Source organism: Orbicella franksi, chromosome 2 (assembly GCF_964199315.1).
Source record: "Orbicella franksi chromosome 2, jaOrbFran1.1, whole genome shotgun sequence".
NCBI classification, from domain to species: domain Eukaryota; kingdom Metazoa; phylum Cnidaria; class Anthozoa; order Scleractinia; family Merulinidae; genus Orbicella; species Orbicella franksi.
This window is the reverse complement of record NC_138146.1, coordinates 22,397,624-22,413,191: the sequence shown is the minus strand read 5'-3', so window position 1 is coordinate 22,413,191 and position 15,568 is coordinate 22,397,624. Positions and strand designations below refer to the sequence as shown.

Genomic DNA, 15,568 nt, shown 5'->3' with positions numbered 1-15,568 from the left:
TTCATAAAATTACTTAAGAGAGACGTGTATTTGAATAATTATCTTACACTTTTTTATCCTTCACAAGCAATACTTATACTTCATTTACATTTAATACAAATAATGTTGAAGTCAGCTATTGGTTTCCAAACCGAACTTGTACAAAATACACATTTATTTTCAATACAGAAAATAAATTCTACTTATTCATATCTTCTTCTTTTTAACTCGTCCAAACTTCTTTAGTGCAAGAAGATAAATTTGGACAAATAGTTTCTTCATGACGAATAACAGTTGGCGCGGCTCCAGGATACTCTTCAGCTATTGGCGGAAACTAGCGCCATGTGCACACTGATACTCAGGGGGAAAACCACTGACCGGTCGAGTTGCAAGACAACCTTTTCTTCATCCGGGTCTAGCGTCATATCTAAAAGTCCAGAACACTTGTAATAGCTTGTACATCCCTTGACGTCGAATGCTGCTGCAGACACTTGAACTAAAAGGTTCCTCTGTTGATGAAGACAAACTGCACCGCTGACCGGATGTGTGTAAGTGTTCCGTCTGAGTGACAGTTGCTTTGTCTTGGGGCTGAACGTCATAATGACGTCAATGCCATAAGAGAATCCTGTCCATCGCCAGCAATACTGTAAATGTAGAGCAGAAGGAATATAAAATGTAGTCTAAACCTCTTGGTGAACGTTAATTTTCGGCAAGTGACAAGAAGACAGGGTGTGAAATTCGGTTGTCACGGTTTTGGTCGCAATAAAGGAGGTAGCTTTATAGATAAGGAAAAAGACTACAAGGGGAAGTGTTCTTTAACTAAATATTGACCTGAAATTAAGCCCTCCTACCTTGCTTGACCTCTAAAGACTATGAATTACCCATCACCACCCTGTTACCACTAGTACATGAGCCTCAGCAACGACCAGAATCTCAAAACGTACCAGCTCCCAGCTGGTTTGACAGCTCAATTGGTTGAGCACTGTCTGAACAGTATTGCAGAGGTCATGGGTTCGAATCCTGTTCAAGTTTGATTTAAACTTAAGTTTGAAACTCTTAAGTTGTGTATATAACTGTAATGATCATCCATGCCTTTGCGTATTTCTCCGCAGTTCAAATTTAAGATCTTTGGTATATTCAATTAAGTAAGCAAGGCATATAAAATTGAACCACCGGGCAGTGAAAACCCTTACCTCTACTGAATTTAGTTTGAACATGTTTGTAAGTGCTTTGCCAGGCACGACAACAACTCACCGATGAACTTCTTTCCAATATCCTTCCACATCTTATTGCATCTCTTCCGAATTTCTCGGCTGACGGGCCAGGGTCCCGATTTTGGGACATTGATAACATGGCAGCCCACTGTGTTTTGTACACAGGATGCAGCCAATCTGAAAATAAACAAACACTGATGAAACATTCTAGAACCTTTGGCCAAAACTCAACAGGGACATGTGAAAATGCAAGAAATCATAAATTAAACATTTCTTAACACAGAGCCTGAGAGGCGGCATTTAGACTTTGGAAGGCAGGTCTACTGTACGATTCTCTTAACCTGGCAAGATTTCAAACTTGTTTTTGAATCCCATCAGTTTTGCAAGGACATACATTCATACAAGCCATTAAAATAGCATTTACTATGTAAAGAAAGAGAAAATATTTTCCGTGTTTGTAATGAGTATTAAAGAAACAGCAGCTCGTGTTTCCACAGCATCTATCGTTCCCACAGAATTAAACTCTTGTTTCTATAACTCGACAAAAACACGGAAATAATTTCTATTTCTTTTAGAAAACGCTTTAAGAAACTGAAAGAAAAATAACTCGCATATTTTCATTATTTGAAATGTAAATTCTCTTTGTTCGCGCCCTTCCCACTTCAACAGCTAGTGCTAGTACAGCTGTAGTTCTTTACTACTGAGTTTTCCAAATTTCACCGCTAAATTTTCCCTTGTCGTCATTGGCTACAACTGATCACGTGGTACGATCTCGCCCGGGTACTATCAGGTGATAATATGCCACCGGGTAACTATCTAGCCAGCGTAACAGGCGTTCGGGATTTGGAGGAGGACCCCTACCCCTTCCCCGTAATACGCCTGCAACGCAGGCTAGCAACTATCAGGCGACAGTGATGGCCCGCTCGGCGAAGTAGCTCATGAAACGCAGCTTTCTCCTGTAGTTTTTTTTTAGGTGAAGGCAAAAAGAATTTACGGTTCTGTCACATGGATTTCAGTTGAAAGATAGCGTGAACAAGTAATTTCTAGGCTTAAAATTGTCCCGAAAACAACGGTATAACGGTACAGTATAACACCAAGCCGGCGTAAAGGTTTCAAGATTGTGGAGAAAAGCTTAATCGTTTTAACTTCCCAGCGGTTGGAAGTTTCTATGAAGAAATTCATTTTGTTTCAATTCGTTCAATTCGTTTCAATTTTTCCCGCCGCAACGGGAAAATTTAGCGTTAGACAATACAGACAGAATATCATTTATGTCTCGAGTGTATGGGCTGATAGCTGCCCTTTAAAATCTATGTTCTAAAGGACTACATACATTAAGCCCTCGAACTTTGTTCTCGGGCTAATATTTGCATTTTAGAATAAAATTTCTGCGGGCGATTTCGGCAGGGCGTCGACAGGAATGTTCTATTGTTTATATACAAGTACGGCTTGTAGAATTACGCGCTTTCTTAGAAAGCGTTTTCTAAATTTTATGATCTGTTATTTTATATATCGTTATATGCCAACAAAAAGAGTAATGGATACCTTGGGGAATAATCCTGTCTGTGTCCAGAAGCTGAATCGAACGCAGGTCATTGACAACATGGTGAAGTCTTATAGATCTAAAGGCAGGTATAAACACCTTGCCCTCATCAGTCTCCAGAAAACAATTCATAGCAGAGTAATCAGACGCCCTCGAACTAAAGTATGCATTGGCTTGTTCTCGTACATCTTTCCAGCTTCCTGCACAGTCAGGGTGAAGTCGTACATACACCCACATCTTCAGCAAGTTATAAACATCTACCTCAATCTGCATCACAAATAACCCTTGAGAATTTATCACTTGACTCATCAGCTCAATGCTACAAACAAAAGGGGAAATTATTATATTTTATTTTTCTCCAGTTTAAAAGATAAAATAATCTAGGGTCTCCTAGTTAAATTTGTTTCTGCGCCATTGAAATCGAGCTTGTGAACCTGGCTAACCAGAAGCGCCGACTGCCAGAAAGAATTTTAAAGCACTTAAAGTTTTGTCAATTAATGAGGCCCAAGACTAAAAGAGGTTAATGTCCTTACGATATAGAGTGTTGCAGCGAGGCTATTGCTGATAAATATCCAATGGGCCTGACTAATTAAGTACATGTAGTTTGGACTACAGTTTGCAATCTGTTGCTGGAAATATGTTAACAATTCTTAGTCAAACGTCTGACTTTCTGGCCCCGGTTGTTTGAAAGGTGGATAACGCTATCAACCAAATAAATCACTATCCAGTGAAAAACACAGTACTGTTTGTTTTGTCAACATTTATCCACTGGATAGCGATTTATCTGGTGGATAGCATTATCCACCTTTTAAACAACTAGGGCCTGACATTGTTAAACTCCTGAATTCTTCCTACGATGACTAATAGAGTTGAATTATAAGCATTGGCAAGGATGTGGATGAAGTCCAGTGGATTGAGTTCAGTGTCCATAAGTAGTTTGTACCACAGTCTGTACTCACCTGATGTCTTTCAGGAGGGTCACAGACGTCTCAGAAGTGACTCTCCTTTCAAGCCACTCTACACACTTGGTTTGTAACTGATCCTCACAGTATTGTGTGGCTGCAGCATAGTATGTACACACTGTTGTTTTGTTTATTGTCTCCATCATTGCTTCAGTACACTGCTGACACAAACCTTCCTACAAACAAGACAGGTTGAAAAGATTTCTTGTTAAAATTTGTGTTGTTCCAGAAAATATCCATGCCTAAAAACAATGCTTTATGAATTCAAGAAGCCACACTGTTCTAAATTCTCACCAGCTGTAGCAAGTGTGCTGCAGCTAAGATAGGTACAACTGTAGCTGGTGTGACCGCCACTTCATCACAGTACAAAGAACCAAATGCTGTATTCAGTGCTGCAAAGAGATAATGACTAGACATAGTTGGTAAAGAATCTGGTTTCTCAAACTCATTAATAATTCATCAAGTTAAAACAAAGAAAATCACAACCGTGAAGGAGGTTTGGATACCCGGTCTTAGTTAGCATAGATTTTGACGATTTTACTTCTCTGTTTACTCCTCAGTTTTTGTTTCGATTGAGAAGATATATTAAATGTTTGAGACAGTGTTTCATCAGCTATCCAAACACCTTGAATTTCATCCAAAATACTCCACTGTGCACCATATTTTCAACTCTCTTCTTGGTGTTTGGATATCCCGATGAAACACTGTCTCTCATGTTTGATATTGAAATACAAATGATCTTAAAGACTTTCCTTACCTTCAACATCAATGTTTTCATCTGGAATCTCCAAGGTTATATGCTCTTCTTTAGACTCCTTCCACGATCCATTGAACATGCTTTGAAAATACTCTGACTGCAATCAAACAATGTTAAGGTCAAACTGGAAACAACTTTTAAAGTTACATGTAATATCTTTAAAGTTACACAACTGTTTTTAAAGTAAATCTGATTCAACTTAACAGTCCACAGTTTATGGCAGATAATTAAGGAGTTTAATTGTTGGAGAGATTTATGCACATATAATCCTAACATTTTATATATTACAGATGGCAGGTGTTTTGGTATGAATAATGACATATCCCCCTTTTTAAGATCAGGGGAGCAGGGATGGTACAGCACAGAGAGCACTCATGTGGCCCAGGTTTGATTCTGGCATGGTAGCATACGTGGGTTCTTGAGTTTGTTATTGGTTTTCGCCTTGCTTCAAGGGTTTTTCTCCGGTTCTCCGGTTTTCCTCCCTTCACAAAAAGCAACATCTCTAAATTCCAATTCAACTAGGATAGAGGACCCACCTGAAAACCAGCTAAGGCTGATGTGGCTTCCTTTCTAATCAGAATCTACATCTGTTTTATTTTCTGACTTGTAGAAAATGTATTTCCCAACGTGCATGAAGAAAAGCGTGACTCGATGCTTCAGATCACTCGTACAACTTGAAAATTTTATTTTAAAAAAAGAATCCAACCATTTCGTTCTACAGTGCTGTATATACATGCAGTTGAACACTTGTTTAGATGGTAAAATACTGGACAGGAAAATCAGCACTTATCTGACTGAGAAGAACAATAATAACTAAATTATTATGTGGCTCGTTCCATGGGTGAGCAAGATGAACCAAATCCTTTGCTGTGATTGGCTACCCGAGCGGGTTATCTTGCCCATTTGGGACTACCTGCTGTGTGCCACAAGAAAAAATTCCCCAAAATCCATATACTAAATCCTTTATTGACTAAGCTTGTTCAGTCAAGATGGCTGGATATTGGCCGTTTTACTTGTGAGTTTATGGACTTTGACTCTGTCTCTGTCCATCACACACAAAAAGAAGAACTTGGCCAATATCCAGCCATCTTAACCTTGCGCTTGGTCAATAACCCATATTTACCAACATCTTCACTGTACCTGGCACATGTAGATTCTGTGAAGCTTCCATTCTTTTCCTAAAAAGGACCGTAAAAAAATGTATTTTAATGCATATACTCAGAATGTTCTAGGTAAGTCTACAGCCATTATCCCAACATTAAAAGACCATTATAAGCACTTGTGCAAAGGTAGTTACAATGTATAACAGTACTTAAGAGGCAATGCTAAATAGGGACATTACACCTGCAATAACAATACAAAAATATTGAACAAACATAAAAAATTATTGAAAGAATCCCCGGCTAGCAGAAGGTTTAGTTTTTACATATTTTACCATAAACAAAAAGTAGGCACTAGTTGAGAAGGGAATGATGGAAATAGTCGATAGGATACACAGTCTGTTTTTTTGCGTACTCCACCAGTATCTAAGTAGAGAAATCAGGGCTCAGGTTATAATGTTAAAAGGATCAATCCTGGGCTATATTAGCCACAAATGACATCCCTGTTCTACCACCATTCTAGGGAATAAGTCTAGCCAAGTTCTTTAAATTCAGAAACACTGATTTTTCAGTCAGAGCACATTATTTGAACCTATGACTTCCAAACGTCCTGGCCATTTCAAGTCCTCCCTGAGCTGTTAGGCTACTTGTGAATACCAATGAACACACATGAAATAACATATCTATTTGCTAGGAGGTGGTTACTAACCAAGGGCCTCTATTGTCACATCATTTCCCTCTCCATCAAGAAAGAGTGTCTGATAAATATAATCACAGGTGCCCTTCAACCTTTTCCTAGAAAATATCAACCAAAAACAACTCACACATTCAATATTGTAAATAAGTAAAACACAGTCAGCCCATCTTAACTCCCAGAAGGTCACGGAAAAAATTGAAATTGAGGTGAACCACCAGGCACAATACACCCACACATGGATCATGTCTATGTGTCTCTCCCACCACCCCCCCCCCCCACACACACACACACACACACACACACACACACACACACACACACACACACACACACCCTTCCCAGCTGTGATAACCTGTAGGCAGCTGAAAGTTTTCCTATGGTATGAAATTCAAATCTCTCACACTGGACAGGTTGGATTTTTATCCCAAGAGCTGCCCTTTGGCGACATGCCATACAAGTGTATGTACATCATAAGTGTGCAAGCGGCCATGGCGACTCTGGGAACAAGAATGGGCAGGTCTTTCAGGGAAAGATAATGGTCCACAATTTCGAGAGTTAGAGTTTTTAGTCAATTCTGCTCAAGTGCAAACAATATTTTCCGCCTTGGAAACGTTGACCCATTACAAACCAATTTCGTTCTTTGATATATTGCCATAGACAAGTAGTTTCGGTTGAGCCAGTTACATACACATTGCTGGAATTATGTGTCTCTTGTCGAAAATTATGAAGATTTTTTTGACAGCAAGAAAAGCTTAGATTAAGAGTGATTTACTGATAAGGAGATAATTTCAAAGGTTAAAATGATATGTGAGTTCAAGCTTAAAACATTTAAAAATTGCCTTCACGTACCTCTTTACAACATCAACGACGGCATCGTCTTCTTCAGTTTGGCTTCCTTCTTCATCCTCGCACTCAGAATGCTTCCTTTTTCCACTTACTGTTGATATCGTGGAACCCATTGTACAGAGTGCACCAAGCCTCCAAACTCTCTCACGTTTAGTAAGATATACTAGACGACCCTGCAATGTGTACCTTCAAAATCCACTTTACACTAGCAGCCATGACTGTTTACCATCCCACAATGCCGCGCGGGACTAGGAGCTGTAATAAGCAGCAAAGGGGTATGGGTAATTTGCATATGGCGACTTCACTTCATGCAGTGAAAACTGACAAAAATTTATATTTTGTGATCACGCCAAACCCTTTCTAAGAAGGTGAGTGATAGAAATAAAGATTGAAAAGCCAGAAGAAGCGTTGATGATCATAAAATTGTTAAAGTGAACCTTTTTAGGGTGAATTTAAATGCTTAAATATATGATTAAACCATGGTAAGTCAATACAAGCTCGCTTCACTGAATGTAAACTTTGAACTGGCTGACAGATCTAGCCTTTATAGGTACACGTTTGTCTTATTGACAATACACCGTTACAAAACTTTCAGTTTATTGTAACATTTTAGTAATGTGGCGCACTAGCTATCTCAAGATTTCTTGTTTTTGATTCGTATAACATAAATCTAAGCGTAAGCTTTGGTTAATGAAAGCGACAGCTTGGTAGCTTGTGCGAAGTTATACTTGGTCGTTTTATTTTTGTTTAGCATGGTGTTATTTATGCTAGAGCTGACTTGTGATTTTTGTTTGTTTTTTTTTTTATCCAGAAAGTTTTTAAAGCCAAAAGTGCCAGAAATTGTTTTCTACCACGTTGATACTTCTGACTCTTGTGATAAGCGTGATATTTGTATCCCTTGTTTAAATTTTGTTCCACTATGGCAGCTGTAGGAAGCAACGACGATGAATCTGACAACAAGACTAACTTGATCATCAATTACATACCACAACACTACACTGATGCAGAATTTAAAGCACTGTTTCAGAGTGTCGGCCCAACCAAAAGCTGCAAGATCTGCCGACACAAATCCTCAGGCTACAGCTATGGCTTTGGGTTTGTGGAGTATTTTACACCTGAGCATGCACAGCTGGCAATTCAGAGACTTGATGGTCATCAGATAGAAAACAAGTTCTTGAAGGTTGCTCTGTCAAGGAAAGGGGGAGAGAGAATCAAGGGAGCAAACTTGTATGTCCGTAATGTTCCAAAAAGCTGGACAGTTGATGACCTGAAGGTGCTTTTCATCCCTTATGGCAATATAATCAACGTCAAGATCCTCACTGATAAAATATCAGGCGCCTCCAAAGGCGTTGGGTTTGTTCTTTACAATCTGAAGTCAGAAGCTGAAGCTGCCATCAATGCCCTCAATAACACCATGCCTTCTGGAACCACAGAAATCATGTATGTCCGTTTTGCTGATGACAACACTACCAAGTTAAAGCCTCCAACTGTAGCTGCTGGGCCTCAACGACCCAGTTTTAATCTACATCCACCAGGTGCAGTTGGGCCAATGGCCCAAGCCATGATGAATCGCCGTGCAAACCGATTCAACCCAATGATGGGAGGACCCCAGATTCCACCAGCATCAGGGTTTAACCAGATAACCTCCCCAGGAACTGGTGACGGCTACACTCTGTTTGTTTATAACATTGGGGCGAAGGCAACAGAAGCTGCAGTGTATGAACTATTTTCACCTTATGGTGAAATAAGGAAAATAAATGTCATGTGGGATTGGGAAAAGTCACAATGTAAAGGATTTTGCTTTGTTACTATGGCTTCAATGGCACAAGCTCAAGCTGCTATCCTTGCATTGAATGGAATGATGTATGGTCAACGCCCTTTGCAAGTTAAACTTAAAACTCCAAAAATGTAGTTGAAACCTCGCAAGTGGCTGATGTGATACACTGCATACTTTTATTTGTCATCAAAAAGAATTTTGCCATTTGTTAGTTAGTGCTTTTCATCTGGCTTGGTCTGCTCACGTGCATGTTACACACAAAAATGGAAACAAACGTATCAGCCTGCTTGTTTATGAGAACCTTGTTTTCTTTCACCCACTCAGTGGACATGTCAACAGATTATGAAATGGAAATCTGCTGATTTTCCACAAGGAGACAATTTGTGTTAGTAGTATATTTATCCTTCTCCAGAATGTTTGTTTACCCCTTGGCATGTGTGTATTGCAGACCACTTCATGTATTTTAAACCCATTCATCATGATTGTAGAGGTGTAGTCTCAGTTTACCTACCAGTAATTCATATATCTGTGTTGATAGACCTCCAATTAGGTTCCCCTGGATCTAATGGATAGCTCACCTCTTATTAAAATGTATTAATGCAGTTAATATTTCTTACTAAAGCTGAGAACAAGAAAACATAGTGTTGACAGAGCAGTGTCATTAGTAAGTATGGGTACAAATCCACAATTAAAAATCTAACCATTTTTTGGGACATAACTATTCAACAGATGCCAGAAAGCAACCACATTTTTTTATATTCGATAAATGTGTACATTTAAAGATAATTTCCAGTCCGTACTGCACAGTCTCAGCATCCTAATGTTTATAAACATAAGTCTCACTTGATGGAAAGCGAATCAATGTTATTCGTTACGAACAACATAACTTATCTTTGAGGCCTTTCAAATTCTTTTTCCAACAGCTTTATTGATTTCTACAGCTGCAAAGTTGTTTCATCAAGTGATATGAGAAAGAATGAAGCATAAAGCTTTGACCGCTTTACATCCATAATGGCAGTTGTTTTGAAACTTTGAATTTACTTCCTGTAAGTAGTTGCAAAATGTTTACATTTTGTGATGTCTTACCTGAAACAAAACTTCAAAAGTTTCAGTCTTCTTTACATTGTTTGTTAAGCTATGATTACAAGTAGTAAAAGGAATATTAAGGAGCAGTTATAGAAACTGAAAGGATGTGGTAGCTTTTTTTTAGAACAACTTCAGCTTTAAGCACAGGTTTTAAAGAATAAGTTCTTCCAAACATGTTGGTCTTATATTTCAATCTACAAAAAGAGAACATGGTCTTTCAGCCAAAAAATTAGGAAAAGTTGAGTCATCAGAGAGAAAAGAAAATGTTTCCACTTTCCACCCAATGCCTTGAAATCAGACTTGATGGTGTTTGCAAGAAATGTATTACTTTGATTAGTTACATATCACTTCTTTTAAATATCATATGCCTGCACTGTATGAAAAGGGTTCCAACAGACCCAGTTTTCAAATTTTGATAGAAACCAAGGAAGCCATTTAACTGTTTTAGCATAACCTAGGGACTCATCCATCAATGAAACAAAACAAAAAAAACATACATATCTCAGGAACTTCATCAAATATAAAAATTTATTCTCAGCCATTCAAAGTTTGCCCAGTTCCCAATAACATGTCTCAATAATGTTAGAGTTCCTGTGTATCCCATCAGGTCACACATCTACCTAATAGTCAGTGGGTTATGCTAAGTGATTACAGTGACCATATCAAACATTTTGTCCAACAGAAATAATTAATGTGGTGTGCAGTGATAAAAATATCTAGTATTCGTCAATGTTTGTCTCATGGAAAACATGTATATAGGCTATTGACTAAGCGTGAGGTCAAGATGGCTGGATATTGGCCAAATTCTTTTCTGTATGTGTTTAGACTGGGATGCAGTCAAGGACCATAAACAGGCAAATACTCGACCGTTCAATATCCACTCATGCTGAATGAACAAGTATGGTCAACACAGGATCTTGGTCAATAATATTTTAAAAGAGAAATTCCTTGTAAATTTGCTTCATGAATAGTAATTCCTGAAAAGAACAGCCAAGGTATACAGTGTAACATTCCCTTTCCATAGCAGATCAAACAGCCATGCTCTAACTGAGATATATTAGAGGGAGGCATGTCACTAAAATGGTTGATCTTTACAGATAACTGTACACTGATAATGTTTGTTTCTCTTCTCCTTGGTGATAAATCCATGCCTTGTTACACTTCTAAGAACCACAAGTGAACCTTGTTTCCTCCACCTGTTGCACACACGGGCAGTGAAGGGTGCCAAGAAAGACCTCCTCCAGTCTGCATCTGACATGAGACAGGCATCTGTCCAAAAAAAGACAAAGTGAATACTGAGTTCTTTGCTCAGCTACAGGGTTGTCAACTCAAAACATGACTTGTATTACCCCGGTATTTTGGCAGTCTGATCTGTGAAATGTGATAAAAAGGAACACTTTTTTCACAGACTCATGAATTGGACTGTACAAAAGAAAATTGTTTTCTCATTTTAGAAGCCTTCTTCATAATATTCCTGGATGACTTATTACTGGTAATCTAAACATGGTGTTATAAAATAAATATGCTCTTCTTTGAGTTGTGTATCTAAAGTGAGTATAGTGACAGCTGATCTTGAAACCCCAGGGAACTGAAAATAGTGGTAGTTTGAGATAGCTAATAGAGTACACAGTGGTGGATCCAGACCTTGAGCTAAGGTGGGGGCCCAGTTATTTTTGGTTGCCCTGCCAGCTTTTCTTCCCTCTACAATTTTTTTTACCCAAAATAAAGGGGGGGGGGGGACCCCTGGGCCCCTCCCCTATATCCGCCACTGGTAAATAACTGAGAAGTATAATCAAGGGAAGATAATTTAGGGTTTGAGATAGCCAAGTTCAAAAAAGTGATGTTCTGTATTTTGTTTTTGGTATTTGATAATGCTGAAATGTACTGCTCATCACTTAGGCAGTACTTAACATTTTGACAGTATGACTGTAGTCAAACACATGTAGCTACAATGTGGTACAAAATTGTACACACTGTTAGCTATAGGCACTTAGCAAACATGTAAATTATTAATTTAACTAACCTTGCGGTGTTCCATGTGGTAGACATTGATGTAGTTCCCAGGACGACCAGTTGTGGCAAAAAAATTCTCGTGAACATTTGACCACCTGCATAATAGAAAACAAGCTAAAGTTGCCTACTGGTAAATACATCAGGCACAGATCAAGGATGAATGGCGATCAGTTTCCAAAACAAGAGGTGCCAAGAGTCTGGGGCCATGCTCTGCCAAGAAATGTTTTGGATTTCAACTCCCTAAAACCCTTTCCAGGGTTTCTGGGTCGTTCTGAAAAAACTAACAGATTTCTGAAAATAGTGGAAACTGGTGGGGGTCTGCACATGTACATCCCGACCATTTATGCACAGTTAACACCATTTCATAGCTTGTAAGAATGTGATTCTAGGGTAGAGACTCAAGAAGCTTTGTGTGATGTAGAGTGTTTTATGTTCATCATTCCAATAATGTTCTATCAGATTAGGATTTAGCTCGGTGACAGAGCAAGAAAAATACCAGCCAGCGTCTTAATGAAAATATTTACACTGAACAGATTCAGGGGTTCCATTAAATATATGTTTTCAGCAGCAGAGCAACTGGTTTTCACAGGCAGGCAAAACTATTTGACCTGAATTTCTTTATACGAAAACATTTTCCTCTAGATAGTCAAACGAGGTGGGCAAAATTATCCTTACAGCTGGTCAATTTGCCTGGTACCTAACCCTTATGAAACCCCTGAAGGTATCATTGAGTTACCTAAATTTGCACACTCCTTTTGAATGAGCCTGGTCTGTAACCTCGGGTAAACTGTAAAGCAAATCAGAGCATGGATTGAAATTACATCCTCACCCAACAATACTGTGACTGTCAAACAACAAACCTCAACCCAAGCTATTGAAGATATGAATATTATAAATTCAATAATAACTGATGATTTCCTCAATAATGTGCAGTTCCAGAAATTATCCATAACCACCCCAAGGAAGGTTATTACAATTTACCAGCGGAAGGGGGTATCAAAAGCCAAAATTTTTCGAGAGGTATGGGAAGGTTAATACCAAAACACCTTTCAGGGGAGGGGTATGGATATTATCTGGAACAAACTTAAGGGTTACATACCTTGATTTGGACATATCCCATATAAGCCAGTCATCACTAGCAACTGCGCCAACTTTTAACGCATTAGTTTTACACCAGTCGGCTGAGATCAGGGGCACTTGTCCAGCACTGAGTGACATGATGGGTTGTTGACTGACCAGGTCATAAAATCTTATAATTCCATTCTTTTCTGCTACCATAAGCTGTTGGAAATGATATACAATAAATTGTAGAACACAGGGCTCCACTCATCTGTGATGGGAGATACTTATGCCCAGTTCTCTCTGTGAGATATGTCTGCCACAAATCATGCAAGTTGTAATTTGACAATGAAACATCATAGACTTCTTGTTTTGAAGATATGATTGATCCTTGCAGGCACATCTCATATACAGAGCTGAGAATTAGATGCAACTAGAGAGATATGTGCACCATCTTGAAAAGCTTTTTAAATTCTGTAGCACAAAACAAACAGTTGAAGATGCTATGAAATTTAAGATATCTGTTACTGTAGTGCTCTCTTGGGAGTGGAATAACAAATTTAGGTTACAATGTATATAATATGTCTTACAATGTAGTTGGGAAGGAAAAAAATATGCAGTCAAAGACAAGCTAAGAGATATAGTTCCCTCATAAACAACAGCCAGAAAACTACAGAAGTATTTTCAGCATCTAGTCTATGATGATCAATTGGATTTAATTTAATTTGTGGCTTTGAGTCTATTAATAATTAATTAACTTTTCTAATTTACAGCAGAAGTGTTTTTCAGGGTACTGCACACAAGTTAATATTTTACTTTATTTGCCAAACCTTGTTTGGTTCACTGGGATTCCACTTAACACTAACTCCTGCTGAGCCAAGAGGAATGGAAGTTTTTTGTGTTCCAGTCTCCAGATCCCATAAACGACAAGTATGATCATCTAGAAATCAAAATCATAGTAACTGAGAGTTATAATAAATTATTATTATTTTTGCTTGTATGATTTTCTATTAAATTAATTTTCTGGAGTCTAAATAACTCTTCATGAATTTAAAGTTGAAGTGCAGTACAAGCACAAGCTTTTACTAAGTGGCCACCCCTAGAAAATGGGCAAGTGGCCCCTTTATAGAGGTCTCCAAGAAATTATCATTTGATAAGGTGAAAAATTCATTTCATTCAAGAGAAAAATAGAAAAGGAGGTGATAAGAAAACAAAATTAACATGAGTCAATGGGAAGCAGATGTCAACAGCAACATGAAGAATGAGACATTTAAGCCAATTAGTGTTTTAGCTCATTGTCATAGATCTACTTAAAACAAAAACTTGTTTACTAGATAAGATTAATACTCACCACTGACACTAGCAACATCAAGACCAGAAATTGGTTCAATGACACAGTCATTGATGTAACTTAGATGTCCTTCCAAAACTGTTACTGATGATGAACTCCTACCATCAGATACAAAATAGCGAAGCTTTCTGTCATCTCCAGCCGTACAAAACCTAATATAAATTCCAGCAAAAAATGAATTTATTAAAATTAATAACTTTCAAAATGTAAAAAAGATCCCACGATTACATTATGATTGGTCTCAACTAAAACAGACTGAATTAAAATCTCTCCGTTTCTATCTAAGGTAAAGGAGGAACAAGGAAACAAAACTTATCATTCAAGGAAATTTAACTATTAAATTCTTCTACAGAGGAGATGCAGTGGCTCAATGACTAATGCATTAGATTTTGGATCAAGAGATCAGGTTCACCTAACAATTTCATCCAACAAGAGCCAGGATAAGCTCTGGTAATGTGAACTTCTTTGACTTGAGTCCACGTTACACACTAAACATCATTCCACTCTTAAGATGATGGCCATCCAAGGGGTCAGAAATGTCACACGCGTGATCTTTAGCAGCTTAGAATTTTAAGAAAAGTGTACGCCTGTATGTAGAAAGCTTTCATTCTTTTAATAAAATTAATTTAGGATGCAAATGCCAAGGTACAAAATTTAATCAACTTTTGTTTAATTTATTCCATTGCTCTCAGGGAGAAAGGCGGGAGAGGGGGGGAGCAGGGGGGGGGGGCATTGGGTATGATGTTTTTGCCGGTAAGAAACATGGCATTAATTCTGGTCATTCTGGTGTTACATAGAATATGGTTTTTGTACTCTTGTCTTGAATTAGGCATGTTTTTTTAGAAGAAGCTACTTTTTCATCATTTATCACGAAAACCATCAACACGAAAACCTTTGCAATGTCTTTAATATTGGTCTGAATTAAAGAACTAATTTATAAGACAGGGCTGAAGAAAGGACTGATATTGATTTAGGGGTCAGGTCTTTAATAAATCACAGATTTTGGTCTTAAATAGGGTAAGGGTTTTGGGAACCACCCAATTTTTCTGGGAGTACCCCACCCCCCAGAAGGGAGGAGGCATTGCTCACAGCAAACCATTTAAAATGTCCTACAAGGTCCTTCTAGTTTCTTATTCATAATTTCCCTGCAACCTAATGAACAGGGCGTAACCAATGGTTGAGAATCG

General features: G+C 38.2%; 2 protein-coding genes and 1 pseudogene across 7 annotated transcripts in view; 1 reads left to right on the top strand and 2 right to left on the bottom strand.

Annotated features, from left to right (window-relative positions):
• Positions 1-29: 29 nt before the first annotated feature.
• Positions 30-7,335, bottom strand: LOC145478691 (germ cell-less protein-like 1). The gene is made up of 9 exons (XM_081456795.1): positions 7,099-7,335; positions 6,262-6,347; positions 5,593-5,630; positions 4,453-4,549; positions 3,990-4,087; positions 3,693-3,871; positions 2,736-3,052; positions 1,234-1,370; positions 30-623 (listed from the first exon to the last, which is right to left on the bottom strand). The coding sequence occupies exons 1-9, from the start codon at positions 7,206-7,208 to the stop codon at positions 297-299; spliced, it is 1,389 nt and encodes a 462-aa protein (XP_081312921.1). The 5' UTR covers positions 7,209-7,335; the 3' UTR covers positions 30-296.
• A 53-nt stretch (positions 7,336-7,388) lies between these two features.
• LOC145478693 (ELAV-like protein 2 pseudogene) lies at positions 7,389-10,252 on the top strand (annotated as a pseudogene). Its single transcript, XR_014048311.1, has 2 exons — positions 7,389-7,463; positions 7,907-10,252. The product of XR_014048311.1 is annotated as an ELAV-like protein 2 pseudogene (transcript).
• Positions 10,253-10,257: 5 nt separating this feature from the next.
• Positions 10,258-15,568, bottom strand: part of LOC145478694 (nucleoporin Nup37-like) — a 9,973-nt gene continuing 4,662 nt past the window's right edge. For all 5 annotated transcript variants that reach the window (XM_081456801.1, XM_081456802.1, XM_081456800.1 and 2 more), the window contains 6 exons: positions 14,382-14,533; positions 13,861-13,970; positions 13,071-13,252; positions 12,708-12,758; positions 11,982-12,066; positions 10,258-11,227 (listed from right to left, as the gene is read on the bottom strand). In XM_081456801.1, the coding sequence (XP_081312927.1) occupies positions 11,114-11,227; positions 11,982-12,066; positions 12,708-12,758; positions 13,071-13,252; positions 13,861-13,970; positions 14,382-14,533 (694 nt within the window). In that variant the 3' untranslated portion in view covers positions 10,258-11,113. The remainder of the gene's footprint in view (positions 11,228-11,981; positions 12,067-12,707; positions 12,759-13,070; positions 13,253-13,860; positions 13,971-14,381; positions 14,534-15,568) is intronic.